This window comes from Alnus glutinosa, chromosome 4, assembly GCF_958979055.1.
Source record: "Alnus glutinosa chromosome 4, dhAlnGlut1.1, whole genome shotgun sequence".
Taxonomy (NCBI): domain Eukaryota; kingdom Viridiplantae; phylum Streptophyta; class Magnoliopsida; order Fagales; family Betulaceae; genus Alnus; species Alnus glutinosa.
In genome coordinates this window covers 3,835,747-3,853,985 of record NC_084889.1, presented here as the reverse complement: position 1 = coordinate 3,853,985, position 18,239 = coordinate 3,835,747, and the positions used below count along the sequence as shown (strand labels likewise).

The 18,239-nt window shown below is 37.0% G+C and overlaps 1 protein-coding gene across 2 annotated transcripts; it reads left to right on the top strand.

The window, feature by feature from the left end:
• The first annotated feature begins 14,795 nt into the window (after nt 1–14,795).
• LOC133867274 (F-box/FBD/LRR-repeat protein At1g13570-like) lies at nt 14,796–18,239 on the top strand. Of its 2 annotated transcripts, none has more exons than XM_062303994.1 (4): nt 14,796–14,977; nt 16,249–17,091; nt 17,415–17,570; nt 17,735–18,239. In XM_062303994.1, exons 2-4 carry the CDS (start codon nt 16,288–16,290, stop codon nt 18,014–18,016), a joined length of 1,242 nt encoding a protein of 413 aa, XP_062159978.1. In that variant the 5' UTR covers nt 14,796–14,977; nt 16,249–16,287; the 3' UTR covers nt 18,017–18,239. The 2 variants fall into 2 exon arrangements, with proteins under 2 accessions (XP_062159978.1, XP_062159979.1); XM_062303995.1 differs by lacking the exon at nt 14,796–14,977 and adding an exon at nt 15,011–15,106.

Genomic DNA, 18,239 nt, shown 5'->3' with positions numbered 1-18,239 from the left:
AATGTCTCCATATGGGATTCCAAGTTTAATTATGGTTTAGAATCTCGTTGAAATATAAGGAGATATCATGTCGTTAATGAGAAATAGTATCTATATTTTAAAATATCATTAATAAATAAGTTGTTGATATATCAGAAATTATTGTCACTTACAACACAACAAAAAAAAAAGAAAAAAAAAAAAAAGAGAAGAAATTATTGTAAAAAAGACTATATATATATATATATATATACATATCAAAGAATAAATGAAAAAAGGTGCTGTCTTGTATGTTCAGATATAAAGGAAAATATCACAAATTTACAAAAGAAATTATTAGATTAATTAAATAATGAAATATGGATCGTTATGAAAAATATGTATCTTTGAAGTTGCATCATTATTAGCATTTAGCTAATAACTAGAAAGTCAAGCATCTGGGTACATTCAAATGGTTTGGGATTGTAGTTTCTTCGGTCGTAATTGCGAGAGGTCTTTTATAAAATTCACATGTTTGGGTAGGTATTCAAAGGAGCTGGAAACAAATTCTCTACAATTGTTGGATGGACCAAAACTATTTTCATATTAAAACACTTTTTTTCCCCTTCAAAATACATTAAAAAAACAACAAAAAGCCATGCACATTCAAGGATGAGCTTAATTTTATATAGTAGTCAACCAATCAAAGTACATTCTGGATGCATGTGATAGATTTGATAAGAAAAATACAACTCTATCTTACAGAATTTGTTATAACGAATTAAAAGAAAGGTTGTCTTTTTTTTTCCAAAAAATAAAGAAAGAAAGGTAGTTGTCACCAAATCTCGTTGAGATTTGTGGATCCCATATACAATTGACTCAAAGCAAGTTGATGGACTGTAAAATATTGGGAATGTAGCCAATATTGAAGCAAATTAAAAAAAAAAAAATACTTGTTGGGGAGATACGTGCAATGCGTGTGCTTAATTTCCGATGTTATGTATCATTATAATTGTTAACATTATAATTTAAATATCATATATATATATATATATATATATATATATATATATATATATATATATAACTAAGGATATATAAAAAGTGGTAAAGCCTCTTCAACAGTGACTTCTATTTGACTGTGTGGAATTACGATATATAATCTAGATATTATATTTACAAATTCTATATATTTTTATGAATTTGTAAACAAGTCAAGTTTAACTTAGATATACTGTGATTTAATGAAAGGGATAAAAGCAAAAAATAAAATGATGTCACAAGCCAAGTCCTATTCAATCACTACTCATAATTAATGTTGGAGAAATAATTAGCACTAAGGACACGTGGGTCTAAAGTAGTATCGGGGCCCGAGCCCATTGGGTCGGCCCGGCCAGATCAGACCTAAGTACAAGACCATTCGTTATCTCCAAAAAGACGCATATCCCAAACATATCAAGATAGACTTCTATCCCATCAAATATGGGATAAGGTACCTAATAAAATGACATTAGCTAAAGAGAGTGTCATATACAGTTTGGACTCTACTACCCAATTTAAATTCTATGAAGATAAGATTAAAGGCTATGTGATCTATGACTCAAACTACTAATCAAATTATGCTCCAAGTATTCTAGCAGTTTTATAACTGTAAACTGCGAGCCTATAAATAAGACCACTACGCTAGGTATTTTGACAAGCAGATTCTCTAAGTTCTGAGATTATTGATATTCTCCAGAAAATAAAATGTTTGAACTGACTTAGGCATCGGAGTCGGGGTATGGTTGGCACCCCCACGAGCCGACGAGCCGTTTATTATTTTGCAGATTACGAGGAGAGTTAATTATAAGGAAGGCAACGAATCACAAGACAACACGTCACCGTACCGGAAACTGTACCAACAGTTTGGCGCCGTTTGTGGGAACGAAGAATCGTTCTTACGAAAAAATAAATCCACAACGGTGACTGGGTGATCAAATCAAGTCTGAAATCTCACATCGGAGTTGAATCACACCAAATTGGTGCTGACAATATAATAGATCTACGCTCAGAGTGACACATCTGAAAGCCATGTAGCGCCGGAATTGTTGACTGGCCTTCTTCGGCTACACAGTTCCTCTGAACATCGAGAGAAAAACGAAGTCCAAAGGAAGAAAGGAGACTCTGGCTCTAAACTTGGGTCTGGGTAGGATATTTTACACCCAAGAGGGCTTGATCCAGTAAGCCCAAGCAAGTTGGCCTAAAAGAAAAAGAAGAGAACTATGATCCAGTATTCCGGTTCCTAGTTCCTTCTCTGAAGAAGCTAATGGGCACGAGATCAAAACCCTCATCAATGGGAAAATCCAACAGGAGTCGAAATTGTCAGAAAGCGAAACTAGAATCTGCTCGATCTCAAAGTCTTCGGCGCGACGCTAAACCCAGAAAGTCTCCACCTCGGGTCAGTCTTCGAATCAGGTCGCTATCTCGAAGATCCGGTTTCCTAGCCGCCCAGATGGTCGTCGAAAGCATGTTGTTCGTTTCAGTCCGAGCTCTAGATGGATCCGGAGATGATAAGGCTGGCTCAGGAGCAGATGAGTCGGATGTCACCCGCCGAGTTGGCTCGGATCCAACAACAGATGATGTCTAATCCAGAATTGATGAGGATGGCTTCCGAAAGTATGAAGAACATGAGGCCTGAAGACTTAAAAATAGCCACAGAACAGTTCAGCGTCGCATGTCTCCAGTTGACCTGCTGGAATTGATTAGAAGGGGTTCGGATCCATAACCCCGGGGAAGGAGGGGATGGCCTGACTCGGATGGACTAGCAACGTCATAAGAGCTCGGGTCTTTGCCAGAGGACCAAGGGCTTCAATCTCAAAGCTTTGAACGACACGTGCCCGTACTCAAAACGTTCATATTTAACAGCCAGCCAAGAAGTAATCGAGCTCTGGCTGTGACCCGTAGGAATGTGAAGCCAGATCCGAAATCACCACCGCCAGAAAGGAGATTAGAGCACCTCATTTTTCTAGGGCTTACGGCTCTAGAAGAAATCAGAGACCCAAAACCCCCCAACAGGAGTCAGAGCTGGATCAACCTTGTGGAGAAGGCTTCACAGGACCCCCGAGCTCCGATTTTCGTGGCTATGTGAACCTCCGAGGCAAAGGTGAAGGAAAGAATCACCCAGAAGTTTCTGAAATCCCGAGGATCCGAACCTCCGAGGCAACGAGAGACCCCGAAGATCGGATCAAGTTAAGGAAAGGAAGTCAAAAACCCTCCAATACTCCTAGATGTTGCTTTTGGGGTTGGGTTTAAAAGCATGGATCGCGTCTGGAAATTTAATAAACAGTGTTGGAGATTGTTGCAGTGTCGGTGAATCTGCACGTGGTAAAGACGAGGTGAATCGGTTTCACTTGAGCGTTAGCGTCGAGCCTGATCAAAGATTCGTGTTCCAATTCGGTGGGGAGCCGGAATCCAGTTCTCAAGTGTTTTAGGTCCGCGGGGATGTCAGACGTGCTGTGTTTTATTGCAAGCTTGGTTTCAAGAACGCCAACGACCGAAGTTTGCTATCTAGGCCTACACATACACAGAGTCAAAGAAGAGAATGACACCGAGACCGAGTCATTAGGTTGAAGGCTTGGCTTATCTGTATCCAAAAAAAAAAAAAAAAAAGAAAGAAAAGAAAAAAAGAAAAGAGAAAGGGTATACTTCAATGATGTTTTACCAAGGGGGAAAATTAGACCTGAGGGTGTTCTACCCAAGTGAAAAGTTTGATCCGAGGGCGTTCTACCAAGGAGAAAAGATAGACCCGAGGGTGTCATACCGAGAAAAAAGTATAATCCGAGAAGTTTGATATGATGGCGTTCTACCAAGGAGAAAAGATAGACCCAAGGCTGTTCTACCGAGGCGAAAAGTATGTACCGAGATGACACATACCGAGAGTATTATTCCGAGGGTACTATCCCGAGGACCCTATGCCCGAGCGTCTAGTTCCAAATGGCACACTCCGAGGACCCCTCCAGATTTGCCATCCTCTGAAGTGCATAGTCACATGCCGAGGGACCAATCCGAATCGAGGGTCCAGTTTGAGGAAATCTCCCAAAGAGCCCCATATCGAGTGGCGTGCAAGATAAGGAACTCCAAGTAAGATAGTTCATCAAATTCACCAGATAAGTTCATACTCTTCTTTTACAAACATGATTCATGTTAAAGTAAGGATAAATGTTGGTTTTTATTTTATCAACCAGAAAAAAATATATATATGCATGCACTTGTACGCTTTGCCGGAAAATATATAGATATTGATAAAATAGACTCATGTGTTGAGGCCTCACTCCTGCTGTGAGTGAAAGGATCACGAAATCATCCCGACAGATGAAAAGAATATATGGTGTTACTGTGCATTATGCTATTTTGTTTTAGTATATGCAGTGCTTTGTTAACCCTTTTCGCAGAAAAGATATGGGGAGACAACTCCTACAACAAATTATACAAGGAAAGTCTCTCGGTTAGTCCAACACCGAGAGCCAGGGAGACAACCCTGCAGAGAAAAACAAGGAAAGTCTCTCGGTTAGTCTAACACCGAGAGCCAAGGAGACAACCCTGCAGAGAAAACAAGGAAAGTCTCTCGGTTAGTCCAACACCGAGAGCCAGGGAGACAACCCTGCAGAGAAAACAAGGAAAGTCTCTCAGTTAGTCCAACACCGAGAGCAAGGAGGAACAGAGAGTCCTCAGGTATTGATTGAACTCTGCTAAGAATGTCTGATTCCTTTCCTCGAACGACCCGAAAGGGTTATGGGAAGGATATCAAGGCAAGAAACTTCTTAGTTAGTCCAACACCGAGAGCAAGGAAGAACAGACAGTCCCTAGGTATTGATTGATCTCTGCTAAGAATAAAGCAGCAGTCCGTAACAAAGTAAAAGCACTTCTTCATCAAACTTCTCCAAAGATGATCAAGCTACATCAACAAAGATGAAGACATACCCGACTCCCTTCCTCGAACGACCCGAAAGGGTTATGGAAGGGATACCCAAGATTAGGTTACCTTCCTCGAACGACCCGAAAGGGTTATGGAAGGGAGACCCAGGATAAGGTTACCTCCCTCGAACGACCTGAAAGGGTTATGGAGGGGATACCCAGGATAAGGTTACCTTCCTTGAACGACCTGAAAGGGTTATGGAAGGGAGACCCAGGATAAGGTTTCCTTCGAACGACTCGAAAGGGTTATGGAATGGAGACCCAGGATAAGGTTTCCTTCCTCGAACGACCCGAAAGGGTTATGGAAGGGATACCCAGGATAAGGTTACCTTCCTCGAACGACCCGAAAGGGTTATGGAGGGAATACCCAGGATAAGGTTTCCTTCCTCGAACGACCCGAAAGGGTTATGGAAGGGATACCCAAGGAAGAATCCACCAGACTTCCTTCCTCGAACGACTCGAAAGGGTTATGGAAGGGATGCCTAAGGAAGAAACCCCTCGATTGGGGGTTTTCAAAGGATAAGGATAAGGATAATCTAAGGCTTCATCACCACAAGATATGGCTCCTCAAAGACCGAGAAAAAGGCAAAATTCACCAAAGCTGATTCAAACTCTCGAGCAGAAATCTCGCAAGAAAAGGCTCAAACTTAAAAGGGATACCCAGGTACCTGACTATCCACCTCGAACGACTTAGCCCCCAGTCGCGGACTAAAGTTATGGGGGGTAGCTCAGGGAAGATAAAACTGTTGCAAAGGAAGGGAAAGCTCAGCGACCTAACTACCCACCTTGAACGACTTAGCTTGTGATCGCAGGCTAAAGTTATGGGGGGTAGCTCAAAAAGGTAAAGCTTCAGAAAGGTAAACAGGAAGGTAAAGTTTCAGAATGATAAAACTTCAGGATGACAAAGCTTTAGAATGATAAAGATTCAGGATGATAAAGCTTCAGGATGACAAAGTTTCAGAAAGATAAAGTTTCAGAAAGATAAAGTTTCAGAAAGGTAAACAGGAAGGTAAAGTTTCAGAATGATAAAGCTTCAGGATGACAAAACTTCAGAAAGGAAGGCAAAGATTCAGGAAAGATTCAGCATGATAAAGCTTCAAGAAGATAAAGCTTCAGGATGGCAAAGCTTTAGGATGACAAAGCTTCAGAAAGATAAAGTTTCAAAAAGATAAAGTTTCAGAAAGGTAGAGCTTCAGAAAGATAAAGCTTCAGGATGACAAAGCTTTAGGATGACAAAGTTTCAGGAAGATAAAGCTTCAGAAAGGTAAAGATTCATGATGATAAAGCTTCAAGAAGATAAAGCTTCAGGGAGATAAAGCTTCAAAACGACAAAGCTTCAGAATGATAAAGCTTCAGAATGATAAAGCTTCAAGAAGGTAAAGCTTCAGGAAGGTATGAGGATAAAACCTCTTTAAAAAAATCATCAAGTAAGACTCAACACTTTGATGCAAATAGTTTTTTCTATTCTCCTCTATAGAATTTTTCAACAAACCGATTGTTTGTTCAAAATTTTTAGGGGTAGCTTAAATTTCAAAAAAATTAGACCAGTTCTTCCCTTGGAAAAAACTGACACAAACCGATTGTTTGTTCAAGTTTTGGGGGTAACTCTAGTATAAAAAGTAAGATTTATAAGAAACCGAGATATATCTCGGAAGAAGTTTTTGAGTGAGAAACTTTAAACTTTTTTCTAGGTAAAGATGTTCAATTCAGTTTGAACAATTATGATGTTCTACGGCTAATAAGATAAGGAAAGTGAAAGTCAAAATGTCCAAGACTTCCATTCATTAACATTGAAATTTTGTTCATTACAAAAAAAAAAAAAAAAAAAAAAATTACATGAAAAAGAAAAGATACATTTGAAAAGGAAAGTTCAAGTATTTACAGGCTGAAGCCCCGAGATTCACTCCGAGCTCCGAGATCTCTGTTACAGCATCGTCCAGGATACCAAGAGGACCTGACTATCCGCCTCGAACGACTTAGCCCGCGGTCGCAAACTAAAGTTATGGAGGTAGCTCAACAAAGTTAAAGCTTATGCAAAGGGAAAATCACCGAAGCTGCACCAAGCTCTTAAATTAAGTTCTCTCAAGAGCAACTCGGACAAATATAAGGGGAAACAACCCCTACAACAAACCTTACGGAAGACAACCCCTATAACAAACCATAAGGAGATACCACCTCTACAAAAAAAAAAAAAAATAACCAAGTAAGTTCATTGATTCTAAAAAGATTTTTCCTATCCTCCTCGGTCATAACTTACACAAACCGATTGTTTGTTCAAGTTAAGGAGGATAGCTTAAAGTTTGATTTGTCCCTCCTAGTCCCGGAGGTTGAAACAAAAAGATTTTTTCCCTCCTAGTCCTGGAGGTCGAAACAAAAGATTTTTCCCTTCTAGTCCCGAAGGTCGAAACAAAAAGATTTTTGAAAGAAAAGATTTTTTCCTTCTAGTCCCGGAGGTCGAAACAAAAAGATTTTTGAAAGAAAAGATTTTTTCCTCCTAGTCCCAGAGGTCGAAACAAAAAGATTTTTCCCTCCTAGTCCCGGAGGTCGAAACAAAAAGATTTTTTCCTCTTAGTCTCGGAGGTTGAACAAAAGATTTTTTCCCTCCTCGGCTCGGAGGTTAAAACAAAAGACTTTTTCCCTCCTAGTCCCGGAGGTCGAAACAAAAAGATTTTTGAAACAAAAGATTTTTCTTACCCTCCTCGGAGTTAACTTACGCAAACCGATTGTTTGTTCAAGTTATTAGAGGATAAGTGAGAATTGATTTGTTATGGAAAATTTTTCTATAACAAAGAACTCAAACATTACAAAGTTCAAAAATAAAGATATTCACAGGTGAGACCAAGCTAGATGGTGTTCAGATTAGAAGATTCAGTACGCCAAGCACAAAACCTCGGGCAACCAGAAGCCCCCAGTCGTTGTAAGTCTCGGACAACCAAAGCCTCAGCGCTAGTCTGAGCCTCTAAAGCCGCCAAGAGAGATTTTTGTGGAAGCGGTCTACGAAGCACTACCGATGAAGAAGCTTCGGGTATGTTAAGCCTTTTTCTTCAACGGTTTACCCTTTTTTTTGTCAGACAGAACCTTGATCTCAGGAAAGTTGTACGCAAAGTGTTCTCTCAGAGTGACATTTCATTACAATCTTGGTGAAATCAACTACATCAGTCCGATCCATCTCCTATCGAGAGTAGAAGATCATCTTCACAGCTTTGGCCCGACCGACAATATTATGTAGAGGCACTTATGTAGAAGATATTTATGGGAAGTTGCTATTAGTACTCTGACATATCACAAGTGCCCAAGATTTGAATTGGCATCCATCAAATCAGACGCCACTCCAACCCAAAGATTCGAGGCACTATTCGTCATAATTACTCTGAAAGAGACGGCAATTGTCAAATACAAATTATGGAAGATCCAAATTCAGAAATTGAGGTACTTAATTCTCTTACATTCTAAATTCAAATAAGAGAATTAGGGGGATAACTGTTGGAGAAATTGATGTGGTCTTTTGTTTACCAAAATATATCAATAATAAATAACCACTCGCAATAGGATGAATCCTTGTAGGATAAGGCTATAGAGAGGGTGTCGAACCTCAAAGACTGCAGGGGTATTGCTATCAAGTTTTTCAAGATTAAAAATAACTTAATTAAAAAAAGATATTTGATTTTTCTTTTCTTAAAATAAATACATAAAAGTAAAATACATAAATTTAAAGATAGTAGGGATGAGATAAAGAATAAGGGATTGATTTCACCGCTCACCGTATAACAATGGTCAATCATAAATTAATAAGGGAAATTCATACTATGCATGATAAATGGCTCGTCTCACTCGAGTAGTCAATAAATTACCTCTAAAGAATAAGTATAATCCATCTTCGGTTGGCATGGACCGTCCACCTAACCACTAAGATGCGGTACGACCCGTCTTCCCTAGGCATGGACTAGCTACGTCTTTAATAGGATACACATAATCAATGGAATAGTATAACCCATCTTCGGTTGGCACAAACTGTCTACCTAAATTACACTAAACTAGGGTGTAGTACAATTCGTCTTTCCTAGGCATGGTCTATCTAATCCTCTTGATCATATATCAATTAAAACCGTTGTATAACAATCATTCACATAATCACAGAAAATATGAAGGATTGAGTTCAATCAATATAAAAGACTTTCTAAGACAAGATAAGAAATTCATAATGATTGAATATAAAATTAAGATCAATTCTCACAGTTATACAACCATCATGCATAGAGAAAATCCCAAACTAAAATACAATTAAACCATTGTTACTTGGAAATGGCTACATCAACACCCTATTAGGAATTTAACCGCTCATCGTGGTGCTGGGATGACCTCCTGCCATGTTTTTCTCCTCTTCAACTTGTCAGGCCTCCAAGAAGAATTTTCTGTCTAAATCTAATTACAAGCTCAAGCACCAAGCACCAAGCACCAAGCACCAAGCACACCTTCTCTTGAAGCTTAGGGGTCTATTTATAGGGAGCACACAAGTTCTAGAAGCCTTTGAAATTCCCGAAAAATCGTCTCTTGAGTCTTCTTGTCTAAGTAGGAGATTGAAACTTCAATCCAAGTAGGAAAAGGATTCCAAATTCGGCCAGAATTGTGGTCTTTTATTGCGGGGCGATTTTGGCATAGTAAAAGTCCGAATTATAGAAAAGCTATTTCTGACATATTTGTTGAATATTTTATTAGCTTTCCAACGCCACCAATTTCATTGTAATCCAATATCTGACACAAAAGTTATGATCAAAACACTGAGACATATGCATAATCCAAATTTGAATCCAATCCGATTTTGACTCTTGTTGGAGAAATTTCGATTTAATCCTTCACTTGATTTGATTAAACTTAACCACATCATATAGGTATTCTATTATGATTGGTTAAGCTTAAACATATCTTCTAGGTCTTCTCAAAGTGTGCTTTAAGCCCAAAATTAATGGAATTAATTGCATCTTTATTTAAAACCTGAAAACATTAAAACAACACAAAATCAAACAAATAATAATGCTAAGGAATTAACATATATAAGTTAAGGGGCTTGAATGTGCAACATTTGACGCTTATCAGAAATAATTAGCACCAAAGACACGTGGACCTAAGGTAGTATCGGGGGCCGAGCCCATCGGGTCGGCCCGGCCATATCAGACCTAAGTATAAGACCATTCGTTATCTCCAAAAAGATGTATATCCCAAACATATCAAGATAGACTTTTATCCCATCAAATATGGGATAAGGTACCTAATAGAATGACATTAGCTAAAGAGAGTGTCATATACAGTTTGGACTCTACTACCCAATTTGAATTCTATGAAGATAAGATTAAAGGCTATGTGATCTAGGACTCAGACTCCTAATCAAATTATGCTCCAAGTATTCTAGCAGTTTTATAACTGTAAACTGTGAGCCTATAAATAAGACCACTACGCCAGGTATTTTTGACATGCAGATTCTCTAAGCTCTGAGATTATTGATACTCTCCAGAAAATAAAATGTTTGAACTGACTTAGGCATCGGAGTGGGGGTATGATCGGCACCCCCACGAGCCGACGAGGCGTTAGATTACGAGGAGAGTTAATTACAAGGAAGGCAACGAATCACAAGATAACACGTCACCGTACCGGAAACTGTACCAACAACTAAGTTTTGACCTAAGAATTTAAACCCATCTTGAGCTCATTTGAAGAAACAAACCAAAAAAAAAAAGAACCAAAACCTATGCAGTTCTTATTAAGCTTACACAAATTAACAGTCCAATTACTTGTCAAAATAAAATAGGAAAGACTATCAAAGCCTTACATTCATGCAGACACTCACACCATCTTTCATTCTAAAAACATCAAAAGCATTGTAAAAGTGACTTAGAAATAACAACCTATAATGCAAATTATAGCAGCCAACATACATCATTAGCATTAAAAATGATTAAGTAAAACATATTTGTTCATGATTAACCTATTCTTCTTCATTTCTGACTTGTATGCAACTGTCCAACCCTGACTATTCAAAATCCAAAGCCTCTTCAAACTGATATGCTTTTGTGGAATAAATGTCTGGAATACAGACAATATATATTATAAACCATTGTTGTAATGATTCTTCTTTTTATTAGGTAACATGTATATTTTGTAAAGATAATGTTTGTAAGTTTCATTTCTGCTAAACCTTCACGAGACTTCACTCATCCGCTAGAGTAACCTAGGGGTTTAAAATGCTTGTTGTTTGTAAAGAGGATGTAGGTTAGTTGTTTGTATTTTAATTTCTAGTTGTAATGCTAGGGACTAGCATTGTGTAAGTTTGGCGGTGTGATAAGTCTTGAATTATTCTATTCAAGACCCCTTAATTTGCATTTGTTAGACCTAGTTTGTGTTGTATATATAACGTTTTGTTATAGTTTTGTGTTATGTTTTATTTGTAGGTTTTAGTTGAAATCTAGTTCAAAATACATGAATTAGATCTGAAAATACATAAAGAGCAATTTAGTCATTTTCAGAGTTGAAGGTTGATCCTAAAAAGATAAAAATTGTCCAAGGCATTTCGATCGATCGATTATTTGTATAGCCAATAATTCGATCGATCGATCGACTTTCAGTCGAACCAATTTCGATCAATCGAGATACGATCGATTGATTCTCAGAACACTAAGAATATCGATCAATCGATCGACATTATATTCAATCGATCGACTTCGTATCTTCCAGCAGGTCAAGATATTTTTAAATCTTTATGTGATCCAAATCAAAAGTTGAATTCTATGTACAAAAATGGACGCCGAACTGCTCTGAATATTTGGCTAGAATTAACTCTTGTAGTCTTTTTGTAAATCTAATTCTCTATATATATGAGGATTATGATTTAGGTTTAATTATGCATCTTTTGGGAATTCCGATTTTTTCATGTGTATTTTAGTTAATTTTAGTGCTTTTCATTTCCTTTGATGCACATTTTCTGAGCCAAATTCCAAAGAGCTTGTTTCCTTTGCATTTCTTTTTAAATTTCAAGTTATAGCTTAGGTTTTGTATTTCCTTTTCTTTCTGTTTGTAATATGAACTTTACATAGTTTAATATAGTTGTTGTTCTTTATTTTAAGCTTATTTCTTTACTGTTTTTAATAGAATTCATGCTTAGATTAGTTTATTTCATGTCTAGCTAAAACCCTTTCTTAGGGTTTTGATCAAATTTCTTTCAAAACCATGAAGTGTTCTTGATGTTCTTGAGATTTTCTTAATAAATGTTTGATGATTGAATAAGATTAGAGGATATCAAAACTCATGCTAAAAGGTTTTGTTATCAATATTCTAATCTATTTATTCATGAAAAAGGGATTTACATGCCTATGAGTTTTTTGGATTTTTGAGTAAAACTAACGTTCTAAAAATAGAACGATGTCTTGTGCAATGGTTCTATTTGACATAATGCATGTTCACCTATTAGAGTTATCTTATAGGGTAAGTTAGGAAACACTGGTCGTTTTACACCTTTAGTAGTCTATTGTTATCAATATTCACACCTTTTGTAGTGTAAACGTTTTTTCAATTATAGACTAAGCTTTACGTGGAGTTGTTTAATATGAAACTAGATGCTTTATTTTTACGTCTTAACGAAAGTGTTTTCGTGTCAAGGTCGTTGTAGTGGTTGACGCCCATTATGCGCCCATGTCATGCATGTTAGAAATAACTATATAGACTTGAAACATTTCATTGGTTGAGGATTTGATGCGATCATTACCCTAAGTTTCTTTTGAGTTTGTTTCATTTTCTTTGTTTTCATCACTTGATTCGTTGTAGCTCATCCTACAACTTTGCTTTTGTTTTTATTTTTAAGTTAAGTTAAATACGTTCATTTGAATATCTCATTACTCAAAACAACCCCCTAATTCTTGTGGTTCGATAACTCTTATTATAGTACAATTGATTCATACTATTGCGAGTGGTAAAACTTATAAATTTAAAATCCACGTAGCAATTGGTGCGTTGACCTCTGAAATCCAAGTAGCAGTAGATATGGATAGAAGAGACATGCTAATATCATTTTCCCAACCTTCTCTGCTAGACAAGGCATCAGTCACCTTGTTCTCAACTCCTCTCTTATACTCTGCCTTAAAGCTATAACCAAGCAACTTAGTAAGCCACTTCTGTTGACATGGTGTACCAATCTTCTGCTCAAGCAGAAATTTGAGACTCTACTGATCCGTTTTGACCACAAAGGTTTGCCCTAACAAATATGGTCTCCATTTTTGGATGGCCATCACGAGAGCAAAGTGCTCATTTTCATAAATCAATAAGTGCAAGGCGCGCCCCTTCAAAGCCTTACTAAGAAATGCAATGGGCCGATTACTCTGCATGAGGACAGCTCCAATGCCTACTCCAGTTGGATCACACTCAATGACAAAGGATTGAGTGAAATTTGGCAAGGCCAAGGCAGGAGCATGGGTGACAGCTTCCTTTAACATTTGAAAATCATGATTAGCCTCTTCATTTCTTTCAAAAGCATTCTTTTTAAGTAAAGAAGTCAATGGGATAACAATTGTTTCATAATTTCTTATAAACTTCCTATAACATCCTGTGAGGCCTAAGAAGCCTCTCAAGGATTTTACATTCTTAGGAAGTGGCCAATCAACCATTACCTGTATTTTCTCTAGGTTAGCTTGCACCCCATCACCCAAGACTTTATGCCCCAAATAGTCCACTGTATGACATCCAAATTTACACTTTGAACGCTTAGCATAGAGCTTGTGCTCCCTAAGTAGGTTCAGTGTAAGAGAGAGATGGTTTAAATGTGTGTTAAAGTCTTGACTAAACACAAGGATGTCATAAAAGAAAAAAGAAAAAAAGGATAAACTTCCTCAAATATGGCTTAAAAATAGAATTCATAAGGCTCTGAAATGTAAATAGAGCATTGGTTAAGCCGAAATGCATAACCAAAAACTCATAATGGTCTTCATGGGTGCGAAAAGTTGTTTTTGGCATATTTCCCTCAACTACCCTGATCTGTGTTAGAATATAAAGAAAATATATTATATTTTCTATATATTTCTTATTTGTTGATATTGTAATATTCTCTATTTACGGTGGGGATTTGATTATTATATTAGTATTTACTCTAAGTCCTATGAATAAAGATCTTTGTATTGTAAGCAAGTAAGTTAATAAGAGCACAATGTAGTCCTTTGGGCTTTACCTTATGGACGTAAGTCATAGACCGAACCACATGAATTCTCTGTCTCTTTTCTCTCTTGCTTCCGCTAATATTTTATTTATTATTCAGTTCAAATTAACATGATATCAGAGTAAAATCATCTAAATTAGGGTTCTAGTTTTTCAATTTTCTCTGTGTTGAGGGTATCAGTGTTGTTCTGTGTTGATTTTGGGTGCGATAATTCTACAGTTTATGTTGGGTTGAGTTTGGTTGTTTCGGTGCCTTTTTCGTGATTTTTGTGGTTTTCGATGTGTGGCATCGGTAGATGCTTTTATGGTGGTCGTCGTTTTCACCAAGGTTAGCCTCTCTCCAACGACGTATGTGGTTTTTTACGGCGACCCTTCCAGCAGTTCTGTTTTGTTTACCAGCAACGGTTGGCTATTAATGGTGGTTGTCAACGGCTATTATGGTGCGTTTAATGGTGATTTGATTATAATTCACCGTAAATAAAAAATATTACAATACCAACCAAATGAAGAATATACAGAAAATATAATAACACAATCAACCGAAAAACTCCAATCATCTAATATAACCACAACGTCGTCGAATTGCAAGACCAACTCAACCAATTAGACCATCTCAAACACGAAGCCCAGCTTATAAAAGAAAAAGCAAAGCAAAGGAAATTGAAGAAAAATGAAACTTGGCTGCTGGAGACTCCGTGGGACCCAAGAAAAGAAAGAAGAGAAGAAAACAAGCAGCGCTGTACTGCAGCAGCAGAGAAATTAAAAGAATTAAATTCCTTTCTTCGTAGAAAAAGTGAAAATTCCTTTCTTAATTTCTTTACGAAGAAAGGTTAAAACGGTGCTGTAAAAATTCCTTTACTCTTGACGAAGAAAGGTTAAATTTTTCTCTTATTTAACTGATTTTTTTTCAGTTTTAGCCAGACTCGATCCCACGCACGGCGGAGGAGATCGAAGAAGGAAGAACATAGAGCTTTATTGCTGGAGATTTGTTTCTAATATACAAGTTGTTTCTTTTTCATGTCTTTTTATTTGTACTGCACAATATATTTTAATATATATGATGAGCCTCCATTAAGGCTCTAGTATATTTTTATTATGTATTCTTAAGACTATTTTAATGTTTTTAAATGTTTAATGATTGAATGTTAAGAATGATTTTAAATTTGAGAAAGATTTCATGTTGACTAGTTTTTGATTCATTATCATTTTTGTTTATATCAATTGCTTACTTTTTGTTTGAGTTGTTATGATTCGAATTTATCGTGAACGCTTAATCTCTTTAAACATGTTATTAAAATAATTTTTTTATTAATCCAGGTTCATTCTATATTTTATTTTTCTCTGTGTTTAATTGTTTTATCTTCCGACTAGGAGAGTTGATTTTCTACATAGTTGAGTGAGTTAAATATGTCTCAAAAATACGTAATGGATGCTAGGTGAATCCCTAAAGCCTCAATATTTTCTAATAACTTTCTCAAATTTCACTTTTATTAATTTAGTTTAGATAATTTAATTTTAGTTTATCATCTCTCCATTGATAAACTTTTTAGTAAAAAAATTACTCAATTTACTTTTTGTAGGATAATAAGAATTTTACTTAACATCTACCATTTCCTTGGATCAAACTCGAACTTACCGAGAATTTATTATTTGCAAAAGCTTAAACTAAGATTTTGCACTCTTTTTGAGCCGACATGTTTTATATTTGGATTCTTATTGTTGATGATGGAAGGCTGTTTAAACAGTGATTTGAATAAAGATAAAGAAGAAAAGTTTATTTTCCAAACCGTGTGTTTGAAGGAGGTGTAGGTTCCTTCTAAAGACCTGTATACGGACTCGATATTCAGGTTCGTAACACATCATTTCAGAAATAAAAGCTAATTGAAATGCTCTCTTTTCAACTAAGCAAATCAAATATGTAGAAGGAGTGCAATTTTTTAAAGCACAAGTTTGTGTCTTTATTATGTTCTGTACTTTGTGATGAAACTGAAAATAGGAATTGTTTGGTTAATTGTAATTATTTTCCTGGTTAAATACATTTTGCCTCTGGTTCTTGCAAAGGATTTCGGCTCTCTCCCCCACTCTAAAATGCTCACCAAGTAATAAATACTGATTTCTGATTCCTTTTTTCCTGAAATATTTCAGAAACAAAGAGAAGCACCAAAGTGCCTGTGCTGAACGGAGATGGAGGCAGACAGGATCAGCAACTTACCAGGGAGTGTTATAGATCACATTTTGTCAAATTTGCCAATGAGGGAAGCAGTTAGGACAAGTGTTTTGTCAAGCAAGTGGAGGTACAAATGGGCTACACTTCCACATCTTGCGTTTGATAATCAATGTTTCTCTGTTCCTTTTCAAGATCATACAGATGTCGAGAATAAACTTGTGGCCATTGTTGATCATGTTCTGTTACTTCATAATGGCCCAATATACAAGTTCAAACTATCTCACCCGGATGTTCAAGGGATTCCTAACATGAATAGGTGGATTCTTCATCTATCAAGGAGCTCTATCAAAGAGTTGGTTCTTGAAATTTGGAAAGGGAAACGCTACAAGATGCCTTCTTCTCTATTTTCTTGTCACGATTTGATTCATTTAAAGTCATCTAATTGTTTGCTAAAACCTCCGTTGGCGTTTAAAGGCTTCAGGAGCTTGAAGAGCCTTGATCTGCAGCGTGTGACCATGGCCCAAGATGTGTTTGGAAGTCTGATTTCTAGCTGCCCTCTGCTAGAGAGATTGACATTGATGAACTTTGACGGTTTCACCCATCTCAACATTGATGCACCAAAACTCCAATTTTTTTGTACTGGAGGTGCTTTTGAGGACATTAGTTTTGAAAACACCTCCTGTTTGACTGTCATTTCCATTGGATTATATGTAAATGTTGGTGATAAAAGGCGAGCTTATTCCAATTATAGCAATTTGCTCAAATTTTTTGTCCGTCTGCCCCATATTCGAAGGCTGGAGGTTCAGAGCTACTTTTTGAAGGTAATAGTTGTGTGAGCATAATTAAGGGACCCTCATATGCCACAGGAAAGTGAAGGAGTTCATTGGGTTTTGCAAATTTCTTATGATTTGAAACGAGGTTCTTTCTTTCTGCACTAAAGGGTTTTTCCAGGTTTCAGTTATTGAATTCATTTCTTTGTGTCATTGTGCTCATTTCTTGGCATTTGCACCATTGACTTGTCTGCTTAAATAGTTTTGTAAATCCCAATGAACTGAATCAGTTTTCACGGGGAGGTCCAAGTGCTATGTTACTGCATCTATTGGAGATTGATCTATATTTGTTCCCTATCTTCTTTTTTCTCCAGTATTTGGCTATTGGAATTGTACCAGGAAAGTTGCCTACACCATGCGTTCATCTAAATTATTTTTCCATATGCATGAACTTCAATGATGTGGAGGAGGTTTTAACTGCTCTATGCCTCATAAGAAGTTCCCCTAATCTAAAAGAACTAGAAGTTTTGGTGAGTTTCTTTCTACTGATTATTAATAATTTAGTACTTGATTTTCCTGTCATGCTGATACTTGACGTTTCGACAGCTAAACTATAAACTGATAATGCATTACGTACCATCAGTTGCTTGGGAGGTAAACTTCCAAATATATTAATGCCATAGAACTTGTGTAGGCTCGCCCGGAGGAACAGGTTGCTGCGGTGACATTCACCAACTATTGGAAAGACGACCACTGGAGTAGTCCATTCAACCAACTGCGACAAGTGAAAATAGGTGGCATCCTTGGTATAAAACCTGAATTAAATTTCATCAATTTCCTGCTATTAGCTGCCCCAGTTCTTGAAACAATGAGTGTTAAGCCTGCTTCCAACCGTGGAGGATGGGAATTGACAAAAGAATTACTGCGATACCGGCGATCCTCCAGGCAGGCAGAAATCATTTACTTGGACCCTTAACACATCAGTGAGTTTGGCAGCCCCAAGAAGGCTTATGTGAAGAAAAAAAACTCTGGATTTCATGTCGGTCTGAACATTGAACAATGCGTTTTTCTAACCCTTGTACTGGCATCTATGCTAGCTCCTTGCATTTATTTTCTGCATCAGTGTCGTTGAAGTGTTTTGGACGACTACTTGTAACCATGAAATATGAATAGGAAATGATAATTGCAAACAAACAAGC